This window comes from Lepisma saccharinum, chromosome 10, assembly GCF_977018435.1.
Source record: "Lepisma saccharinum chromosome 10, izLepSacc3.1, whole genome shotgun sequence".
Taxonomy (NCBI): Eukaryota; Metazoa; Arthropoda; class Insecta; order Zygentoma; family Lepismatidae; genus Lepisma; species Lepisma saccharinum.
In genome coordinates, this window is record NC_139238.1 from 47,073,632 (window position 1) to 47,095,359 (window position 21,728).

At 39.3% G+C, this 21,728-nt stretch overlaps 1 protein-coding gene across 1 annotated transcript; it reads left to right on the forward strand.

Moving 5' to 3' along the window:
• Positions 1–18,937: 18,937 nt before the first annotated feature.
• Positions 18,938–21,463, forward strand: LOC145994084 (uncharacterized). Its single transcript, XM_083130170.1, has one exon. It carries the CDS (start codon positions 18,938–18,940, stop codon positions 21,461–21,463), a length of 2,526 nt encoding a protein of 841 aa, XP_082986296.1.
• The last annotated feature ends 265 nt before the right edge of the window (positions 21,464–21,728 follow it).

Sequence of the window (21,728 nt, forward strand, 5' to 3'; positions counted from 1 at the left end):
CCTTCTCCCTCCAGTTTTGGCACCCAATCGCCGTTACTGGCAGTATACCAACTCTAAGCATTATATTTTAAGAAATAATATTATTAATCAATATCGAGACTATTTGTTATGGCACGCGAGCGAAGCGAGCAAGAAAATTTTTATATCCATTTCTTTGGTGGCTTGCAAGAGTATGAATTTAATGAGGTGTCAATGCTTTCATAGGATCCCACGATATTTACTCTTTACCATATTTCCTTTTTGCACCGAAAACGTGTGCATACGGTACCATATCGTTAAAGTCCCCAAAAATATAATGTTTGACCCCTTCCCCTTATTACAAAAATTCCTTGACCATTTAAGATTTAACACCTTATAGAGCTTCATATTCCCCCCCCCAAGTTTAATATTCAATATTGAAGAGTATTTATTACCCCCTCCAAAGAAAAAAATCTCAGCCCCAACACCAGATTCTCTGCAACAGTCTCAGACGTAACAGCAATGCACAACAGTTTGATATCTCCCCCAAATTTAATGCTGCTACCAATTAAAATTTTCCGTCATAATGTAAGACTTAACGCTGATATTTAAAAGTTGGATATTGTCCCCCGCCAACGTTTAACTCTCAACCCCCCAGAATCCACCTGTCAATTTAAGGCCTAATATGTAAGACTTGCATATTGCTCCCAGATAATATTACCCGTTACAATTTCCTTGGCATCTGCAAATTCCTATTTATATAGCAGCAATGGTTAGTTGATAACAAAAAAAAATCCCCCTAAAAAAAGATGGGTGGATGCAACTTGCGTCCATAAACTTGTCTGTGGGCACCCCTGCCTATAAATACTTCCTTTTCTTCATTTAATGGATTAAATATGATGTCCTAAGGTGTAAATGTATCTACATTTTTAAAGAAAAATATGTAAATGTTGAATTACACATTATTTTAAGAAGACTCCCCCCAAAAAAATGTTCATGGCGCCAAAATCCCCCCCCCCCGTGTGACCACCCCTGTCCAGAATGAATTACAATAATGAAGTAGCTATTAAGTTAGATTTTTAGTGTTAGAATTGAAATGTTTATTGTCTTGAATTTTACGAAAACCAATATCATATATATTTAGTAAATATATAATAAATTGAAATATTTTCCAGGTATTTCCTTTGCACAATTCAAGACAAGACGAAAAAATTTTAACTATTCATTTTTTTAATTTTTTACATTCTAATGAAAAAGGTCGATTTGCTTTCCAAGTATCGAGCTCAAACATTGATATGCATATTAATCGATAGTTCCTCACTGTTCGAGTACGTTGTCTTCCCCCGACAGATGGTTCTGCGTGTACTGGGTATGTATAGTCTGTGGTTTATAAGGCCTTAGAAAAGTGTTCGCACAAGTCAATAGAGAATATCCTGATTGTCCCATCCTGTAATAGGTAATCCTTGTTATAAGCAGGGACTGTAACGTAACGAAACTTGTAACGCTGTCAAGTTACGAACGGACCTATCGATATGCGTTACAATGGCATTGGCGATCCAGACAGTTCCGAACAGATTGGACCTACCAACAACCTGGGTAAATTAGGCGTAACGTTAGTGAACGACCCATTCGCTTCAGGTACTGAGTGGAACGGGTGGTCTCGGATGGAACGGGAACGAACGTACCCGTACATACTGTACCGGAACGGTGGCTACGGGGTACGAAATGGAACCACAGGTTGGTAACCGGTACTGAAGCACTATGACCAGCGCTTGTTATTAAAATACCGGTACATGGATAGAAATGGATGAAGCGGGTAACATTTGTAACAGGAGGTTACGGTACTTACCATAACACATACTGTACTTAGTGTATCCGAATTAAGTATACTGTCAATCAAAATTACACAGCAGCAAATGGAATACCGATATACAGTGACTGTAAAAAGTGTTTTGACACCATTGGTGGTATGTAAACAGGGGATCCACTCAGGGTTGTGGGTGCAGGTAGGCGCGTGGAATGAAAACCACATTATTCAACCTTATATACTTGTTTATCTGATACGACAGGAAAATGCAAAATATAAAAAAGAAACCATCCTGTTGAAGCAAGTAATCATTGTGTACGTAAGCACTGCAGGAAAAAGTGACAACAAGGCTTCTCAGAAAAACAGGTGGTGGCTCGAAATCACATACGAGTCCGGTCGGCTTCCTCTAGAGCTCCGAACTGGGGTTCGAATCAGGACTTTAACTTTACACAGAAGATGTCACCTGAGCTTCAGTACACTGGAAAAATCTTGCTTTTTTCGTTTTGATGGCAGTGGTATTCATTATACTGTACAGTAATGCGGCTTTAATCCACAAATGTCTGTGTACAAGTATGTGCGTTCACAAAGTTCACAACTTTACCATTTGCATTGTGGGCAAGTGGTCAGAAGTGATTGGTTGTGAAAAGACAAAAGCATCAAATGATGAGAACCGAAATTCCCAGGCATAAAGTTTAGGCACCAAAATGTATATGCAAAAGTATATACACAACACACATAATATAACTACAAACAAGGCCAAGAGATGGCAGGAGATAAAGCAATCTAATCTATTAATTATTAGAAAATATTATACATGTTTAATGAAAAAATTGTAGAGAAATAAGTAAGACAAAAATGGTACCAAAAGCGTATTTTTAAAAAACTGAAAATTTTTAATATAGAAACACAAAACCAACGGAAAATCATAAATATTCTTGAAGAAATAAAACAACAAAAATTCAATATCCCAAGATTGTACAGAACGCCTTTTATATACAATGATGAATGCAGTTAGAATTATCACGTATTCAGGAAAAAAATATTTTATGCTTTCACTAATAGTCTGACAAAAAGTTCACTATTCCACAAGAACACAGATAATAACACTGACAAATTTCCAAGTCAAATAAAAAGGTACACCTGCAATGAACCACTTTCGCTCGCTCAAACTCGATCGAATCTCCCACGCTCGAGCGTGATTTGTTCGAATATATATAATACCAAACATCATTTCAATGTGACAATAATCGTACAATTATGTGTAAAATTCGAACTGGTAGTTTCAGCCCATAATCATCTATTTATTTTCATATATTGCGATGTATTGGAAAGATAGACTAAATTACATTGTAACATAGAGATGATGACTATGTTCACTTTAGTTTCAATTTCATTGCATCTTTCACTTCAAGAAGCATATTTGAAGGCTAACTACCACAGACGAATTACTGTAGTCCCTGAACTACTGGGCTTCGAGCATATACCGATCGTTTGCCTGTTCGAGCGTTATTCGCTCGAGCGAAGAAACAGTAAATTTCCTAAGCCATCTAGCGTCATCCGTGCGAAATATTAGACGATCGAGCAAAAAAGCCTCCATGCAGCACTATAGTACACATCATTAGATAATTAAATTTTTATCTCGAAAAGTTAAATAGAAACTAATGCTTACAGTAAATTTCCTTTAGTAAATATCTATATTAAATACATAATTTTCTACAGACAGTGAAGATTTTTACAATGATTATAATTAGCCTCCTTCTTATATTTGGAAGCAAAATAAACAATTTCAAGTTAGCTTCCCGATGTATTTAGGCGTGTGTAGCTCCGTCCTAGCTTGCAGTTAGCTCTATGACATATTCGGGAGGATTTAGATCCGTCCTCTCTTGCAGTTACCTCTATGACGTATTCTGGCGTGTATAGTTCCGTCCTATCTTGCAGTTAGCTCTATGACGTATTAGGGCGTGTGTACTTCTGTTATCGCTTGCAGTTAGCTCTATGACGTAATAGGACTTGTGTAGTTCCGTCCACGCTTGTAGTTAGCTCTATGACGTATTCGGGAGTGTGAAGTTCCGTCATTCCGTCCACGCTTGCAGCTTGCTCTATGAAGTATTCGGGCGAGTGTAGTTCCGTCATCGCTTGAAGTTAGCTGTAAAACGTATTCGGGCGAGTGTAGTTCCGTCCTCGCTTGCAGTTAGCTGTATAAAGTATTCGGGCGAGTGTAGTTCCGTCCTCGCTTGCAGTTAGCTGTATAACGTATTCGGGCGAGTGTAGTTCCGTCCTCGCTTGCAGTTAGCTGTATAACGTATTCGGGCGAGTGTAGTTCCGTCCTCGCTTTCAGTTAGCTGTATAACGTATTCGGGCGAGTGTAGTTCCGTCCTCTCTTGCAGTTAGCTGTATAACGTATTCGGGAGGGTGTAGTTCCGTCCTCGCTTTCAGTTAGCTGTATAACGTATTCGGCCGAGTGTAGTTCCGTCCTCGCTTGCATTTAGCTGTATAACGTATTCGGGCGAGTGTAGTTCCGTCCTCGCTTGAAGTTAGCTGTAAAACGTATTCGGGCGAGTGTAGTTCCGTACTCGCTTGCAGTTAGGTGTATAACGTATTCGGGCGAGTGTAGTTCCGTCCTCGCTTGCAGTTAGCTGTATAACGTATTCGGGCGAGTGTAGTTCCATCCTCGCTAGCATTTAGCTGTATAACGTATTAGGGCGAGTGTAGTTCAGTCCTCGCTTGCAGTTAGCTGTATAACGTAAACGGGCGAGTGTAGTTCCGTCCTTGCTTGCAGTTAGCTGTATAACGTATTCGGGCGAGTGTAGTTCCGTCCTCACTTGCAGTTAGCTGTATAACGTATTCGGGAGGGTGTAGTTCCGTCCTCGCTTTCAGTTAGCTGTATAACGTATTCGGCCGAGTGTAGTTCCGTCCTCGCTTGCATTTAGCTGTATAACGTATTCGGGCGAGTGTAGTTCCGTCCTCGCTTGCAGTTAGCTGTATAACGTATTCGGGGGAGTGTAGTTCCGTCCTCGCTTGCAGTTAGCTGTATAACGTATTCGGGCGAGTGTAGTTCCGTCCTCGCTTGCAGTTAGCTGTATAACGTATTCGGGCGAGTGTAGTTCCGTCCTCGCTTGCAGTTAGGTGTATAACGTATTCGGGCGAGTGTAGTTCCGTACTCGCTTGCAGTTAGCTGTATAACGTATTCGGCGAGTGTAGTTCCGTCCTTGCTTGCAGTTAGCTGTATAACGTATTCGGCGAGTGTAGTTCCGTCCTCGCTTGCAGTTAGCTGTATAACGTATTCGGGCGAGTGTAGTTCCGTCCTCGCTTGCAGTTAGGTGTATAACGTATTCGGGCGAGTGTAGTTCCGTACTCGCTTGCAGTTAGCTGTATAACGTATTCGGGCGAGTGTAGTTCCGTACTCGCTTGCAGTTAGCTGTATAACGTATTCGGCGAGTGTAGATCAGTCCTCGCTTGCATTTAGCTGTATAACGTATTCGGGCGAGTGTAGTTCCGTACTCGCTTGCAGTTAGGTGTATAACGTATTCGGGCGAGTGTAGTTCCGTACTCGCTTGCATTTAGCTGTATAATGTATTCGGGCGAGTGTAGTTCCGTCCTCGCTTGCATTTAGCTGTATAACGTATTCGGGCGAGTGTAGTTCCGTACTCGCTTGCATTTAGCTGTATAACGTAGTCGGGCGAGTGGAGTTCCGTACTCGCTTGCATTTAGCTGTATAACGTATTCGGGCGAGTGGAGTTCCGTACTCGCTTGCATTTAGCTGTATAACGTATTCGGGCGAGTGTAGTTCCGTACTCGCTTGCAGTTAGCTGTATAACGTAGTCGGGCGAGTGGAGTTCCGTCCACGCTTGCAGTTTGCTATCCAGCCTAACTCTTTTTTTTTTTTTGAGGTACAGGAAAAGTATTAAAGTTCGTGCCTTTACTCATTCACACCCAACAGGTAGGTGCCGTTGATTTCCCCGAGTTGATTCCTTCCTGGAAATGACGCCTGCCCGGAAAGAAATTTAAAGTTTAAGTACGAGTCTGTTCTGGGTAGGATTTGAACGATTCGTTGGCTACACATCTTATTCCATAGTAATTTAATTTTTCAAGTACATGATCATGAGGAACGAGATCGAACGCTTTTGATGCATCTAAAGAGAGAACTACACAATTTTCTTCATTTTCCAACATCTGTCTTATATGTTCTCACTGGGGTGTAAGGGGTGACCTTTCACGTAGTACACCCAAATGTCAACCTCACTTCCACGTTAGTGCACCCTGGACTTTAGACTAACGAGGCTCTGGCGACTGGCCCCATGGTCAGTATAATTTTGTTTGTATTGTCCTGTTTTTGTCCTTATGTGTGCTGAGTGCCCCTTTACAGCCTCAGCTTTTAATGAAAGTCAGAACATTTTAATATTTTATGATTTTATTCTTGCAACGTTAAAGTTGTTATTTGTAACGATAAGGGGCTGGACCCCGTATAATGTGAAGGGTGCAAAATAGCCTTAGTGCTGACGCACCCAAAATTTTAAATTCATATTCATATTCATATTATATGTTCTCACTGACATACAATGAAATTTGCCGCGACCCGAAGACAACCTATTTCTATGTGTTTTTGACCTTCGAATACGAAAATTATATTCTTTTTTCTCCACCACATCTAGTTTTTGAAATAACACGAAATTGAAATAAATGTAACAAAGCTTTTTTTTTTCGCCATATGATATACAAGGATTCTTCAAGAGAACAAGTGTGGCTGTTTTTCCTGCATAATATGAAGAAAGCATTGTAACAACAACAAAAAGGACAAACATTGTTGTTTTTTTATTACCCGATAAGATAAGAGTAGAGAAAAGTATTTGTTAAAGAGGCAAGGTGATGCATTGTACTGTGTCTTTATCAGTTGCGTTCTGTTTGCTGGAAGTGTAGGAAGTGTTTTTTAGGTTGTGTGCTTCATCGCGATTGTTTGTGTGGTATTTGAAAATAGTGCAGTGATGCCTCGTAATTGTGTAAATTCACCCAATCTGTTTTGCTATGTGTGTGGTGAGTTCACGACAAAATTCCAACGAAACTAAATTACACCAATAGTGAAGAAAGCTTACGAGCTATATTTCGCATGCAAAATCGGAGACCAACATAAAGGGTGGGTTCTTCATGTCTGTTGCAGTAGATGCTCTCGATATTTACGTGAGTGGTTACATGGTACCCACCTATCCATGCCCTTCGCTGATCCCATGGTATGGCGCGAACCTCGAGATCATATTACTGATTGTTACTTTTGTTTAACTAATGTTACGGGATTCTCAAGAAAGTCCAAATATATCCTACAGTATCCAAATTTATCTTGTGCGATAAGACCAGTGCAACATGATGGGACATTACCTGTTCCAAAGCCACCATTGGAATGGTATTTAGAAGAGGAAACAGAAACTTCCTCAGATGAACCGATATCTTCTCTCGGACATGATCCTGACTTTCAAGAGTCACGGAAGACACCGCATCTTATCACTCAGCCAGAATTAAATGATTTAGTATGTCATTTGAACCTTACAAAGAAAGAAGTGGAATTGCTGGGTTCAAGACTACCAGGGACAAGTATTACATTCAGAAAACGTCAACTAAAATTTTCTTCTTTTGTTCTATGAATGGGTCCCTGGTATACTGCAACAATGTCACTGGATTAATGCAGGAGTTGGGAGGAAACTATAAATCAGACGAATGAAGGTTGTTCATCGATGCGTCAAAAACTAACTTGAAGGCGGTCCTTCTGCATAATGGAAATAAGAAACCTTCAGCTCCAGTTGCTCATGCGAGTGAAAGGAAGGACACATATGAAAACATTGCTTCGATCCTCACAAGTGTTAGCTACGACAAACACCAGTGAAAAATCTGTGCTGATCTGAAGGAGATGCAATCAGGTTTCACGAAATTCTGTTGTTTCCTCTGTCCATGGGACAGCAGAGCAAAGGACATGTATTACAAAACTAAACACTGGTCTCCCAGAGAGTGTTACACACCTGGAGAAAAAAGTATCTCTCACAAACCTCTTCCCGACACCAACAATGTGTTACTCCCCCACTGCACATCAAATTGGGTTTTATGAAGAACTTTGTGAAGGCCATGAACAAAGAAGGAAAAGGGTTTGAGTACTTACGAAGGAAATTTCCTAGTGGAAGTGATGTGAAAATAAAAGCAGGGATTTTTGTTGGCCCTCAAATCCGGGAGGTAATGAACGATCCCAATTTTGAAGAACTGTTATGTGAATGTGAGAAAGCAGCATGGGGTGCGTTCATGGGTGTGTGTCGCAATTTCCTTGGCAACCATAGGGCTCACAATTATTCTGAACTTGTAGAACGTATGCTGGCAACATACAAAGAACTGGGATGCAATATGTGTCTCAAGATACAGTTTCTGTGTTTCAATTTAGACTTTTCCCCCTCTAATCTGGGTGCAGTGAGTGACTTGCAGGGCGAGCTCTTTCACCAACAAATCTCAGAAATGGAAAAAAGTTATAAAGGCAGATGGTCTCTCAGTTTACTAGCAGATTACTGCTGGAACACAGTCTCAGATGTTCAACACGCCTGCTATGTGTGGGAATCATACAGAAATACGTTTTGAAGGTGCGTTATTTTTATTGTTTACTTTATTGTTTACTATTTTACTGCAACTGTAAATTTTAGTGCATGTAATAACTACATCATTTACAATTATATTTGGTTTTCTATGAACCCAATTGTAACGATTGATAAATTTTGGTAAATTTCTTTGTTATTCAAATTACTTTTCGATAGCCCTCGTATAAATTCTTTTGTAGTCTAATCTTTTTGAATGTATATTTTATCCTTGTTAAAATTGTAACGCAGTTTCTGCCAAGCGAAAAAGAACGCAAAGCAAGTTGAAGCTTGCATTCTTTTTCTTTCTTAACAACAATGGGTTCTTTTTCGTTCGGTGCTGCGCGGTTTTATAAATAAGTTAAGCTTTCATTGTGTTTCTCGATATGCTCTTTTTCAACGGGGTAATTGTTTAGGCTAAAAATAACTTTCAGTAAGTCCAAATCTTTTGTTCAGGGAATAGAAATGCGCAATCCGGCGAGTATAAATACCAGGCGTTTCGCTGGCAAAAGAATCAGTATGTCAGTGTACTCAGGAATCTTAGGTGATTAAATCGCTTGTCGAGGTCCAGGGCTGGGAGAATACGGGCGTTGTATGGGGAGTGGCTGGTCAGCTCTCCCTTCCACAATGTCCGAGGTTTTCCGTAAGCCACCTTTCAGGATTTGTGCTGGTCAGCATGATCCTTAAAGGGGATTTTGGCAGGCTTATAAATAATTAATTCATATATAAATGTTTAATCTTAATAATGTAAACTTTTAAATTATTCATAAATTTTAAATTCTGTCGAAGTTGACACTGATCAGTGTGGCTCCGATGTACGTAAATTCAAATTAAATAAATTATGCTCATGAAAGTTATACATCCTTCTCGTCGAGTTAATTTTTATTCTAAATCATTCTGAATTTTCCTGGTCAGTAGGTTCAATTAAATAAATTTGATTCTTTTTTTAGTTTAATCCGAGAACATACCTCTGGTCAGAGGATGTCTTTTAAATCTGATAGCTTATATAGTTTCTTGTCCGTTTTAAAGTCTGAGTATCCGGAACGTTAAGGAAAGTTTATGGTTTCTCTTATTTAGGTTTATATTAGATGTAATTTTGAAACAGCTATAATAGGTGACCGGTCGAGTATATGTTTTTCTAGAAATTCATTTAATGTAAAAGTCTATTGTTTTGCTATTGCAATGTGAGTAGCCAAAAAGGGTAGACAGAGTCCCCTATTATGTTAAGGAATTTCACGTGGACATTTGTAATTTGTGGGCGAGATATGGCTTTGATATTGGGTAGACAAAGGCTCCCCTTATATTTTGTTATGAATGTTTTTGGAGGTTGACCCTGAAGATGGTAGTTTACCTCATGAGTTCTAGAGAACATATTGCAGATGTGAAAATATGACAAACACGAATAGAAATTTACGGAAAGATGTTATTCAAATTTTTCCTTGGTTTTGGTTAATAGTAATTTTGTCGACCTTTAGTTAATAATTTGCCACCCGTTATTTGAAACCAAGTTAAAGCTGTGTTAGTTCTATGATGGGATATGGACATGTTATATAAGAGAGTTCTCTCTGGGTTTTATGTTTACTCTATAGCAAGTTTCGGTCTATGTTACGGAAGTCGTTATTGATCTAAATTTTATCTTGGCATTGTTGTAGTTTTCCTTTTGATCAGAAGTTTGTATATTTTTCTTTTAACTTAACTATATTTGGATTTGTGAATAAGTTAATTAAGGTTTAAACGGAGAACCTTCTCTCATGTTAATTTTGGAAAGTTTATTGGAAATTTGAGATGTAAATAAATTTGTAATCGTTAATGGGTATTTCCTTATAGTAAATTTGGTTTATAAGTACAAATTAACTGATCTCCTTTTGGTTTGATGAGGTGTCCTGCCGTCAGTGAGGCGGAGGCTTTATCAATCCATAAGATGTCAGTTTAGATTATGCTGATTTCGTTCGAGACTCGCACTTAGATGTTCTGCACTTGACAGGAATAAGGACATAATGTGTTTTGTTTCAAAATGGTTTATTTTCCTTGAGTTTCTACACTTTTTCCAAATGAAACTGATTTAAGAGAACATTAATTCATTTATGTTTTCATTAGATTCGTTTCTACGGTAACATACTTTCCGTCAAACATATAACGTCACGTGCAAAACTATACATATGGGCATATAATATTAAAGTGAATGGAGTTAGTAAAATATTATTTCTGTAATGAAAATTACAGGAAAGTGACTTTGTTTCCCAAACTGTGTTATATTTCCGAAATTTGCAATGAATGTAAATTGAGAATTCGATTTTATGGTTGATGTTACAGAACTTATAAATAGTTATTAACTGTTGTTAATACATGAATGGGAAATTGACAAAAAGAACTTAGCAAACTCTTGTAGAAAAAGTTGAAAGAAGTGTGCTTTCTAAGTGCGGAAAAGATTTATTCACAAGTTGTACACTTCTTCTTTCCAACAGATATTGTTTACACATGTCCTGGTATGAAGGACAGTATATGTATGTTGGAAGGTGGCTGGAAACAAACGCTCCAGAAACAAATTTTCACGATGTTTCTGAAAAAGACTTTGTGTACATTGGAAGCAGAAAATCGAGATTTTCAGTTCAGGTTTTCAAATTCTTGCTCTTTATGGCCAAAGGTATTTATTTTAAATTCACTCATTCTGAACCATGCAATGTCCCACACAGCACAAATTTCCAAGGGACATCTATAGGATATCCATAGAATCTCCCGTTTTGAATATCCAGGAGATCTCCTGTCCTGAATATTCATGGGATATGTGGTATTACGTCCACGCGTAAAATTTGACAAAAATGTTTTGATATACGTGTAAAGATTCATTCACAGTATCTAGTCTCAAGTTAATTATGTTAGGACTCAAACTCTGTGATACAGTAATAAGTCGTAACTTAAAAACATCTCCCAAAAGAATTGCGTCGTCCATTAACCCATTGTCTTTTCAACGAGTCACGCATGCACTCCAGGCCAGCCAGTTGCATTGTGAGGACGTTGCCTAGCTTAGCCGTGCTAGTGAAGAATTAGCTTTGCATACTCTGCGTATCATTGATACACGTATGAATAGAAAGCATTTTTTTGGATTTGTAGATGTGTGTGTGTGTGTGTGTGTGTGAATTTGTGTGTGTGAATTTGTGTGTGTCAGTTCGTGTGTGCGTGAGAGAGAGATACGGGAGTACTTGTTATAAGCATTTGTGTACCCGAGGTTTTCGATATGTGTAATCTGGTCCAGGAATGTTCTTTTCGTATCCAAAGTACGTGTGAAAAGAATGCATTATGTCCAGATTAGGCCCAATTTTAGTCCAGAATATATCCTTATCCACAATGAAATAAAAATATACAGATATCGTCCCGATCACGTGAATCCATGTCGAAATGGCATCCATAGAATTGCCAAAATGATCCACAGAATGTCCAAAACATATCCTTCCTGGATATATTATGCATGTCCCCTGGACGGATATATGGATATCCATGGGACGTCCAATGGATGTTTACTGGACATTCCGGGATATCCTATGTATATCCAGAAAATATGCATTAGATATCTCCTGGATATTTGTGTGCTGTATGGGCTAAGCTACATGAAAATTTCGTCTTGAAAGTGAATGATTGTATCATAAGTATGGCAACGACTTTTTGGAGTCACGCCTATTCATTGGAGAATTTAGCGGGTGAGGGGTGTGGGGGCACGTTCCCCTCCCAAAAGAGAGTACTAAGTAGTATAAAGAGAATATCCATAGCATTATATCGTACAAGGAGGTGATGATGTTGGAACAAACCCATTCCAGGTAGTAGAAGACTAAAACAAAGTTTAGCAGGTATGCAGTAATCGGGACTAGATTAACTGGACACTTAAATAAGTCGACACCGGAAATCGAAGCCAGAACTTGTTGGTTACAATGCAACAAAACAACGTTAGCTGAAGGACACAAGGAGAGAGTATTTTTAGGTCAAACATTTCCCACAACTGACAGTGACAGAGGAAATGGATTCTCAAGTTTACCCCATTCTGTATTGCAGATTAACGAGTCTCTGGCGCCTGGACTGATAGCCAGCGTCCTGTCTGTGTGTGTTTGTGATTGCCATTTCATCCATTTTGCCAAATCACCATTCACATCATCTTCGCGATTAACCAAAAGTGGCAGAAAAGGGAAGTAAAATAAAAAAATCAATCAATTATCCCTCTCTGCTATCAATATTAACACAAATAACGTAGAAATACTTCTATTTACCGAAAAACTACCATCATCTTATCAAATGGTCCTGGGTTCGTTCCCTACAAATACAAGACCGCTCATGACGGCAGGGAAGAGGATGAAGAGATCGGGAGGAAGAAAGCAGTGCGCGCTGCTACAAACTACTGGTAAACGCAGCTGAGTTTCCCCTTCCATGCACTAATTCCCTTGCTCCAGAGATTCCCGGGACAGAGTGTAAGTCAGGTCTCACTCAGGAGTTATCACTTTGGCCAAAGGAAGACAATTGGAAAGTGGTGATGATCCACTAAGTATTGCAACCATGTTTAACGAATACTATGTGGCAGTTGCAGAAAATTATGTAAATGCAAGCACACTCTGTCCCGGGAATGTCTAGAGCAAGCAAACGTAACCACCTGTCTGCGCAAGTAGAGACTCCAGACAGCACGGCCAATGAACGCGAGAGAGGGGAAGTGAGTGCATGGAGGGGGGAAACGCATCCGCAAATACGACTCAATTTCTCCCCTTTGAGCCGGCTTGCTCCACAGATCACCCATGTAAAGTGTATTGCGAAACCCTATACTGGCTATCTCTCATGCATCGCAGCTTGCCACGTGTGGAGGAAGGACGAGTAGGTCACTAACCCCTTTCGGTCATTTCTCATTACCAAAAGTGTTCTATTTTCTGGAAATGCCTCGTATATTGACTAGATGCTGACTTGGGTCCCGTCTCAAAGAACGTATATACAGTAAAGTCCGTCTACTATCAACCTGACAGACTTCAGAGAACACATACAGTTAGGAATGGAACGAGAGCATTTGAATATTAAGTGTGTTGTTTCATTCACCACATCAGTAACCTATTTATCCTTCCTCTACACGTGGCAAGCTGCGATGCATGAGCGATAGCCATAATAGGGTTTAGCAACACACTTTGCATGGATAACATGTGAAGCCAAAATTGACGTTCGAGGAGGTAGATTTTCGAAGGCGCGATAAACTGTCTCTTGGGGTAATTTTAGATATCAAGGGCGGTTGATGTTACTATTATGTTTATTAAAGTAATTACAATTTATTCTTAATTTGAAACGTCTAGAGCGGGAGATAAACCGTCCAATCATCTAACAGTGGTCGTATGATATAGAACAGAAGATACAGGGTGAGTCAAAAGTCAGGTTACATACGGATTTACAGTATATCTTCAATGTGTGCACCTTGAACATCAATAGATTTGGGCACGCAACGTTTCCAGTTCTCCAGAACGTCCGGCATAATCATGTCTGCACATTGCACAATGCGGTCCTTCAGATGCTGGATGTTCTGAATCTTAACTGAGGAGACGAGCGCCTTTAAATGATCCCACAGAAAAAATCCATTGGAGATCGCGGTGGCTACTCAGAGGGGCCACAGCGACCGATCCATGCATCAGGAAAGTTGACATTCAACCATTCACGAACAATTAACGAGACAAGGAAAACTTCCATGTAATCTGACATTTGACTCACCCTGTAGAGTAGACCGGGGGATATCAGGGCACGAGCGATTCGGGTCGTTTTGAATTTACGAGCTTATAACTGGCAAACAAAACGGAAAGAACTCATTCCAGTTTCAACACCATGCTCCCACCTCCCTAGACAAATGAACACCGACCGCATGCTACGAGCCCAGGAAGAACGTCCGTTGAGGTTGGTCTGTCTTCTTTGGTGGTGCCATTCTCGAACAGCTTGTGAAAACCAGTCAATGTTAGTTTCACACGTTCAAATTTAAGCTTTTCAATGTACTTGTTACAGTAATATTTAAAGTACAGTTTGTATGTACACAAGTAAGTAAGATTACTGTACAGATCTGTCTCTCTGGCACGGTATCAGTATGTACTGACTACATTTGCTAGACAATGTAATTTGGGGTAATTCGTGTGTTTTTTAGAGATGTAAATTGGGTCATTCATTTCTTTCACTTGAGAGTAGGTAGAAAGGGGCGGAGCTGGATCTAGCTGTTGTTTTTTAACAACATAAAAATGGCGAGGTTGGCAACACTGCAACACTATGTTTTTTCCCACTTTCGAGAAGAGGCTAACTTAACCTATGGTATTTCCCTGTAAGGCACCAACTTTTGGGGCCCTCAGCGTAATCTGCTACGACAAAAAAAATTCCCTCGCCCCAAGTATGAGTCCACCTCGCCCCAAGTATGAGGCCACCTCGCCCCAAGTATGAGCTCACCTCACTCTCGAGAAGGGCCTAACTTAACCTAATTTTTCTATGAATATGCTTAGAAAATGCTATAATATAGGTAAAAAATGCATGAAATTGGCTTATTTTGGACTCGCGCCCCAAGTATGAGTCCACCTCGCCCCAAGTATGAGTCCACCTCGCCCCAAGTATGAGGCCACCTCGCCCCAAGTATGAGCTCACCTCACTCTCGAGAAGGGCCTAACTTAACCTAATTTTTCTATGAATATGCTTAGAAAATGCTATAATATAGGTAAAAAATACATGAAATTGACTTATTTTGGACTCGCGCCCCAAATATAAGGCCACCTCGCCCCAAGTATGAGGCGAGAAAAAATTTCTTCACTCCCAAGTACGGGGTGCTTTTTTTTTGCTCTCCTCTTAAAAATACAAGTTACTCTCTTGAAGGACCTAACTTAACTTATACCTGTGGCCCTACAAGTACGAGGGCTCTTTGCCCTCCTGCCCCTACCCCATATTTACAAATTACTCTCGGGGAGAACCTAACTTAACCTATATTTCACCCCCCTCTCCCCTGTGCAGTATAGCCTAGTATAGCAATATTTGCTCATAATCTATTGCATTGGGAGGAGGCGTATATAGGCTCTTGCACCTCTGAAAAGATTCACGAGAACCAAAAAGTAATTTTATATATGCCTGGTATATAAAATAACCATGCCTATGAACTTTTTTGGCTAAACTCGACGGTTTGCTTATTATTCATCTCTAGCAATGGCACGGTGGTGAAGTGTTGATACCCCCCTCTCTCTCTTCTTGTAATTTTGCGAGTGCCTCTGTTTGTAGTAATAAACCAATCTTATACAGTTGCCAATGTTGCTATCAACATATTTATTTCTATGTAAATGTCGATATTCGAAAAATATATGTAAGAGTTATTAACTGTATATATGCGCATTGTAGTGTAGGGATTAGTTTTGGTACCAAAAAGCAAGTGTGCGACGTTTGTTACTGGGTGAAGAAGGAAAATTCTGAAAATTATGCATTCTTCATAATGTTGCAATATTGTTGGATATGTATCGACCCTGGGAAGTTCCAAAGTTCTCTATAGAAAGTAAAAAAAAAAAAAAATAGTTGGAAACTGGCATTGTGAGTTCCCAGCTAGTGTGACAAAGCTTTGAATGCTGTGACCCTGGAAAAATCTGGAGTTCTACCTCGATAGCGGCGCTACTATTGTTACACTACCATTCGCTTGTGTTGTGAGGGGAGACACAAATAAGCAGGATGCTCTTTGAATTTTCCAGCTTTTAACTTGTTGCGGGAAATTGCAAAGTGCCGTGTAGTTCGAACAAATGCATGACACCAGAATTTTTTCAGTACCTCCGGTTTTGGGAACAATAAGCTCGGAATTTCAAAGTGTTGTGTAATTCAGTATGTTCGAAAATTGTGGTGTTCGGTTTACTGCTCTCTAAACAGTTGCGTGTCAACTTTGCCAACTGTTGGGAGATAGTGACGTCATTTGACAGCATGGTAGGAATGATGTGATGTGCGTTCAAAATAAAATGGCTAAGAAGCGAGAGGGACTATTTTCTGTGGCGAATTGTTGTGAATTTCTATTGGTTCACGTATGTTTTAGCGACGCGATACTTTTTTATCCTAGCGCTGGGAATATAACTAATTGTCCTACGTGGTAGAGTTCAGTTTTGCATCAGTTTTTAAAGTGAAATAGTACTAGCAAGATTTTTTAGTGGGTGAGTAATACTGTTTCATATAGTCTGAATGATGTGGCTTTGATTTATGAATTTAGTGGAGCTTCTGTGAGAGAGGTACAAACTTCTTGAAATAAACCTAGCAGTTCTTGTATATTGTGGATATGTTTCGCATCTCTTTTTTTTTTTTTTTTGTTTTTATATTTGGAACATGCTGGAAACGTAAATGTTACTAGCTTGAACAATATGTTCCTTGCAAATTTACAAAATCTAGTTTTGTTATTGTTTTCCGTATGAGGGTTGCTGGACTATTTTTTTTTTCTTCTGAGGACCTCTTCATGGTGCAGTAGTAGTGTTATCACCTTGTAATTAAGGGGTCCCGGGGGTTCGATTCCCGGTGGAGGTATAAGTGGTTTGGATCTTATTTTAAAGTGTAGGTCCAGTCCCGATTAGTCTTACTGTGCATAAAGTGGACTTAAAACCCGAACTCAAACTTAACTTTTTTTTTTTTCAGTGTGTTGTTGTTGCTAGGAAATATGTACGCGGTGCATATTAAAGTGCAGTTTTTTTTTTTATTATTTTATTTTAAACTGTATGTCCAAATCAATCATGGCTATGGTTATTACGATGATGTGGTTTTTTTATATATATTTATAATCCGAGTGCTACATAAACAAAATAGCCAACTTGCAACAATAAGTGTGCTAAATATAAGCGAGCTATATATAGATTTTGAAATGGTGAAAAAAGTTAAATGTAATTTATTGGTTATGTTGCCGAACTGAAATATACATATGAGTAAAGGTTACCCCTGTGCTTAACACCACGCCATGAAGGTGAAAGTGGCCCTCATCAACACACCATCTGCCAAAAATGCATTAAGCCTGTAGCAAAAACAGACCTAATTTTTCTGAGTATATGTTGGAAGAAATTTTTATTATTATTTTGGAGAACTCATACGATGTGTGAAGCTTTTTCTTTTGCAACAATCAAAATTGATGTATTTTTATCAAATTTTCCCCCTAATATTTTCTGTTTGATATTATTTTTTCCTGGTTTGAAATATAAAATACCCGATAGATGCTTCTTGCATCTTCTAGATTTACTATTTATATAAAACCCACCCTTATTATATAATTATACAGAAACATAAAATGGAAATTTTTGATTACTCCCCCTTTTTTTTTTAGGATTGCTATGTGAAAAATTGTATATAAATAAACAAGGATACAATGGCCCCCAAAATTGCGTGCTCGACATGTGGAAAAATAATTTCAAAATCAAATATATCCTACCATCGGAAAAGATGCAACCCAAGTAAGGAGAAGCGGACCACTACAGAGGCTACAATGGAGTGCAAGAACTGTAATATGGCTATTACAAAATCGCATATGGCAAGGCATCATAAAATATGTGGGGGGGGATCAAGCCAGTGGCAACTGGGGAGAAAGCGTAAACTGGAAGCCCCCCAACCACATAGTCCGAACAAAAAGCCAAGGAGTGAGACACGAATCACTCTAGAGAGGGGTTTTGATATTTCGTACGATGCTGATGAAGGTTGTGATTTAAACACCTTCTTGAGAGAAATCAAAAAGGATGTCATCAATAAGGTGCGAGAATTTTTGTTGAGCTTCTCGATCAAACTGTCTTTAATATTCAGCGGTATTTACGAAACCTATAACAAAACCCATAACGAAATACATACTTTCCATCACTATTCTGGCCATCCGATCCCATTGCATGCTGCCGATGATGTAAACTTAAATACTGTCATCGAAAATTTGTATGAGGTGTTGCTGGCAAAACACGAAGCATTCGAAGGGAGGGGCTCAGGGTGGAAACTTTGTTTATTGCCCGAGTTCTCATCTTGTCACCTAGAAGTCAAGGTGGCCAAGTACAAGCCTCTTCGTGGAAATAGTTACGTCAAGCTACCCTTATGGATACAAAACAAAAAAGCAGTGATCAATATCAAAAATAATGATAATCAATGTTTTTTATGGTGTATTATTGCTGCTCACCATCTTCCAAACAATAACCGGAATAAATTATACAACTATAACAAACCGGAATACCTCAAAAAATTTGAACCAATGATGGCTGGCATTGAATACCCTGTTACTTTGGATAGCATCGATTGTTTTGAGAGGCAATGCAACTCGAAGATTGCTGTAAATGTTTTTACATATGATTCTCCAAATAACATATATACTCTTCGAGTTAGCAAAATAGTAGACAGGCAGAAGGTTATTCGCCTTTTATTAATTAAAAATAAAAATGTGTACCACTATTGCCTTATAAATGATTTACCAAAACTTGTTGCAAGGCAAATTACAAAGCATGAGGGCAAAATCCAAATATGCGATTGTTGTCTTGCAATATTTTATGGGAGACGACAGTCGCCTGATCTTGAGCTGCAAAAGCACATGGTGCGATGTGCCAAACATGCAGTTGCAACAATAAAAATGCCAAAGCATTTAGATGTAATGAAATTTTGGAAACTGAAAGCACTGTTGAAGCATCCTGTGGTGCTCTATGCAGATTTTGAAAGCCTGCTTAAATTACCAACATCTACTAAAGCAGGTCCCAAGTCTGTTCATATCAGCCACCACACTCCGTGTAGCTTTGCCCTGCTACCAGTTTATGCATACCCCCATAGTATGACCAACATGCCAAAGTTTAAGTTGTATTTTGGTGCGAGTGCCCCTAAAGTATTCATTGAAACTCTTATAGAGTTTACAAAACAACTTACCAAGCTTCTTGACCTTAAAGTACCAATGCCACCACCCACACCACAACAAGAGGAAGAACATAATCGTGCTACCATCTGCGAAATTTGTGAGTGTGCTTTCACTGAAAATAATTGGAAAGTTTACCATCATAATCATTGGAGTGGGGAGGTCGTCAGCGTCAGTGTTTGTAACAAATGCAACTTGCAGATCAAGGTTTTAAGTTTTGTACCAGTTTTGATACATAACTTAAAAGGTTACGATGCGCATTTGTTTGTAAAGGAACTTGGTTGTGATTCCGAACGCATTAATATCATCCCTCAAACAAAGGAAAAATACATTTCATTCAGCAAGTGGGTGAGAGTAGAGGGAAGAAAAAATCTGGTCGAGATTCGATTCCTGGACAGCTACCAGTTTTTACCATCGAGCTTAGCAGGATTAGCTGAACAGTTGACCGAGAATGAGCTCGTAGAAACCAAACGCTTGTTTGAAAATAAGCATCTCAACCTCCTGAAACAAAAATCCATATACCCATACGAGTATATGGATAATTTTGGAAAGTTTAACGAGCTACAACTTCCGCCACGGGAAGTTTTTTGTAGTCGCCTAACAAATAGCACCTGCTCAGTAGACGACTACCAGCATGCAAAAAAAGTTTTCGAGGCTTTTGGATGCCGGAATATGCGAGATTACCATGATGTATATTTAAAACTCGACACAACCTTGTTGGCTGATGTCTTCGAGTCCCACAGACGCAGATGCATAAGTACACATGGGTTGGATCCTGCATATAGTTACACTACCCCCGGTTGGTCCTGGGAAGCAATGCTAAAAAGTACAAAAGTGAAGATTGGCCTCATCAGTAATATAGACCATCACCTTTTTATCGAGGATGCCATTCGAGGAGGCATTGTCCAAGCACCACTCAGATACATCAAGGCCAATAACAAGTACATGCCCAACTACAACCCCAACACCCCTTCAACATTCATATCCTACATTGATATGAACAATTTATATGGATGGGCCATGTCTCAATTCTTGCCTATTGGAGATTACATGTGGATGGAGGAAGACGAACTTGCGAATCGTGAATTTCTGAAATGGCCTGCTGATCATTCGTGTGGGTGTTTTCTTGAAGTTGATCTCGAGTATCCTCACCAACTTCACGACAAGCATCATGGTTTTGCTATGGCACCACAGATGGAAGTTCCTCCTGGTGGTAAAAATGACAAGAAGCTCATGTTAACATTTCACAACAAACAGAACTATGTGCTACATTATCGATTATTGCAATTTTATTTGCAACAAGGATTGATTTTGAAGCGAGTCCACAAGGCTTTGAAGTTTACACAGAAGAAGTGGTTGGAGCCTTACATCAGTGACAATACACAAAGCCGGGCACGAGCCACGTCAGCTGCTGATAAAGACCACTACAAGTTGCTAAATAACAGCATTTTTGGCAAAACAATGGAGCAGGTTCGAAATCGAATTAACTGCGATCTGGTATCTAATCCTCGGAAATGCGAGAAGTTAATCGCCGATCCTTTCTATAAAAATTTTACAAGATTTACTGATGACCTAATGTTAATCGAGAGGGGGAAGAAGCAAGTAACACTCGATAAGCCAATAGCTGTTGGAGCCACGGTCCTAGAACTGTCCAAACTTGCCATGTATTGCTTCCATTACGAAGTTATGCAACCTCATTTTCAAGATCGCATTCAAGTAGCATACATGGACACAGATAGCTTCGTTTATTGTATTAGGACCGAGGATCTGTTTGAAGATTACAGAATATTAGCTGAGCACTTTGACTTCTCCAACTACTCAGAAGATTCCCTCGAGAAGTACAAGCTGTCTGGCATCCAGAACGAGATGACAGTGGGGAAAATGAAAGATGAGGCCAGAGGAAGAATCATTGCAGAGTTTGTGGCCCTCAGAGCAAAAATGTACTGTATTAGATTTGTGGACGAGTCCAAGGAGATAAAAAAGGCAAAAGGAGTAGGACGAAGTGTTGTTTCACAGTTCGACATAGAGCTATACAAGAAATGTTTGTTTGAGAAGAAGCAGATCACAAGAAAAGAACATCGCATAGTTAGCCACCTCCATGAGGTGCATACGGATGCTATCGATAAGGTGGCACTTGATGCTGCGGACAACAAACTTTGTGTGCTTCCATGTAACGAGCACACTATGGAATGGGGTCATCATCAGCTTAATACATCTTCTCCAGCATGTTATGCGAACCATACCAAATCTTAAAAAAGTACATCAAATTATTAGGTTTTTATTGATGATTTTAATAAAAAAATCAACACATGTAACAAAAAATTGCAAATTTTCAACGGAACTAATTCCTCGCCGTGTCCTACGGGGCGAAAAGAGGGCATACGCAGAGCCAAAGGGGAAGTTCCTTTGTGCGCTCAAGTATGATTATTTCTAAATGCAACGATGTTTAATTTTATTAATATTTTCAGATTATTGTGAGGATTGTGGAAGCTGTATTGTTAGAAGATCAATAGCCATT

Bases quoted from the DNA above. Each gene is read 5' to 3' on its own strand.
- LOC145994084 (XM_083130170.1), top strand. From the start codon at position 18,938: ATGCCAAAGCATTTAGATGTAATGAAATTTTGGAAACTGAAAGCACTG.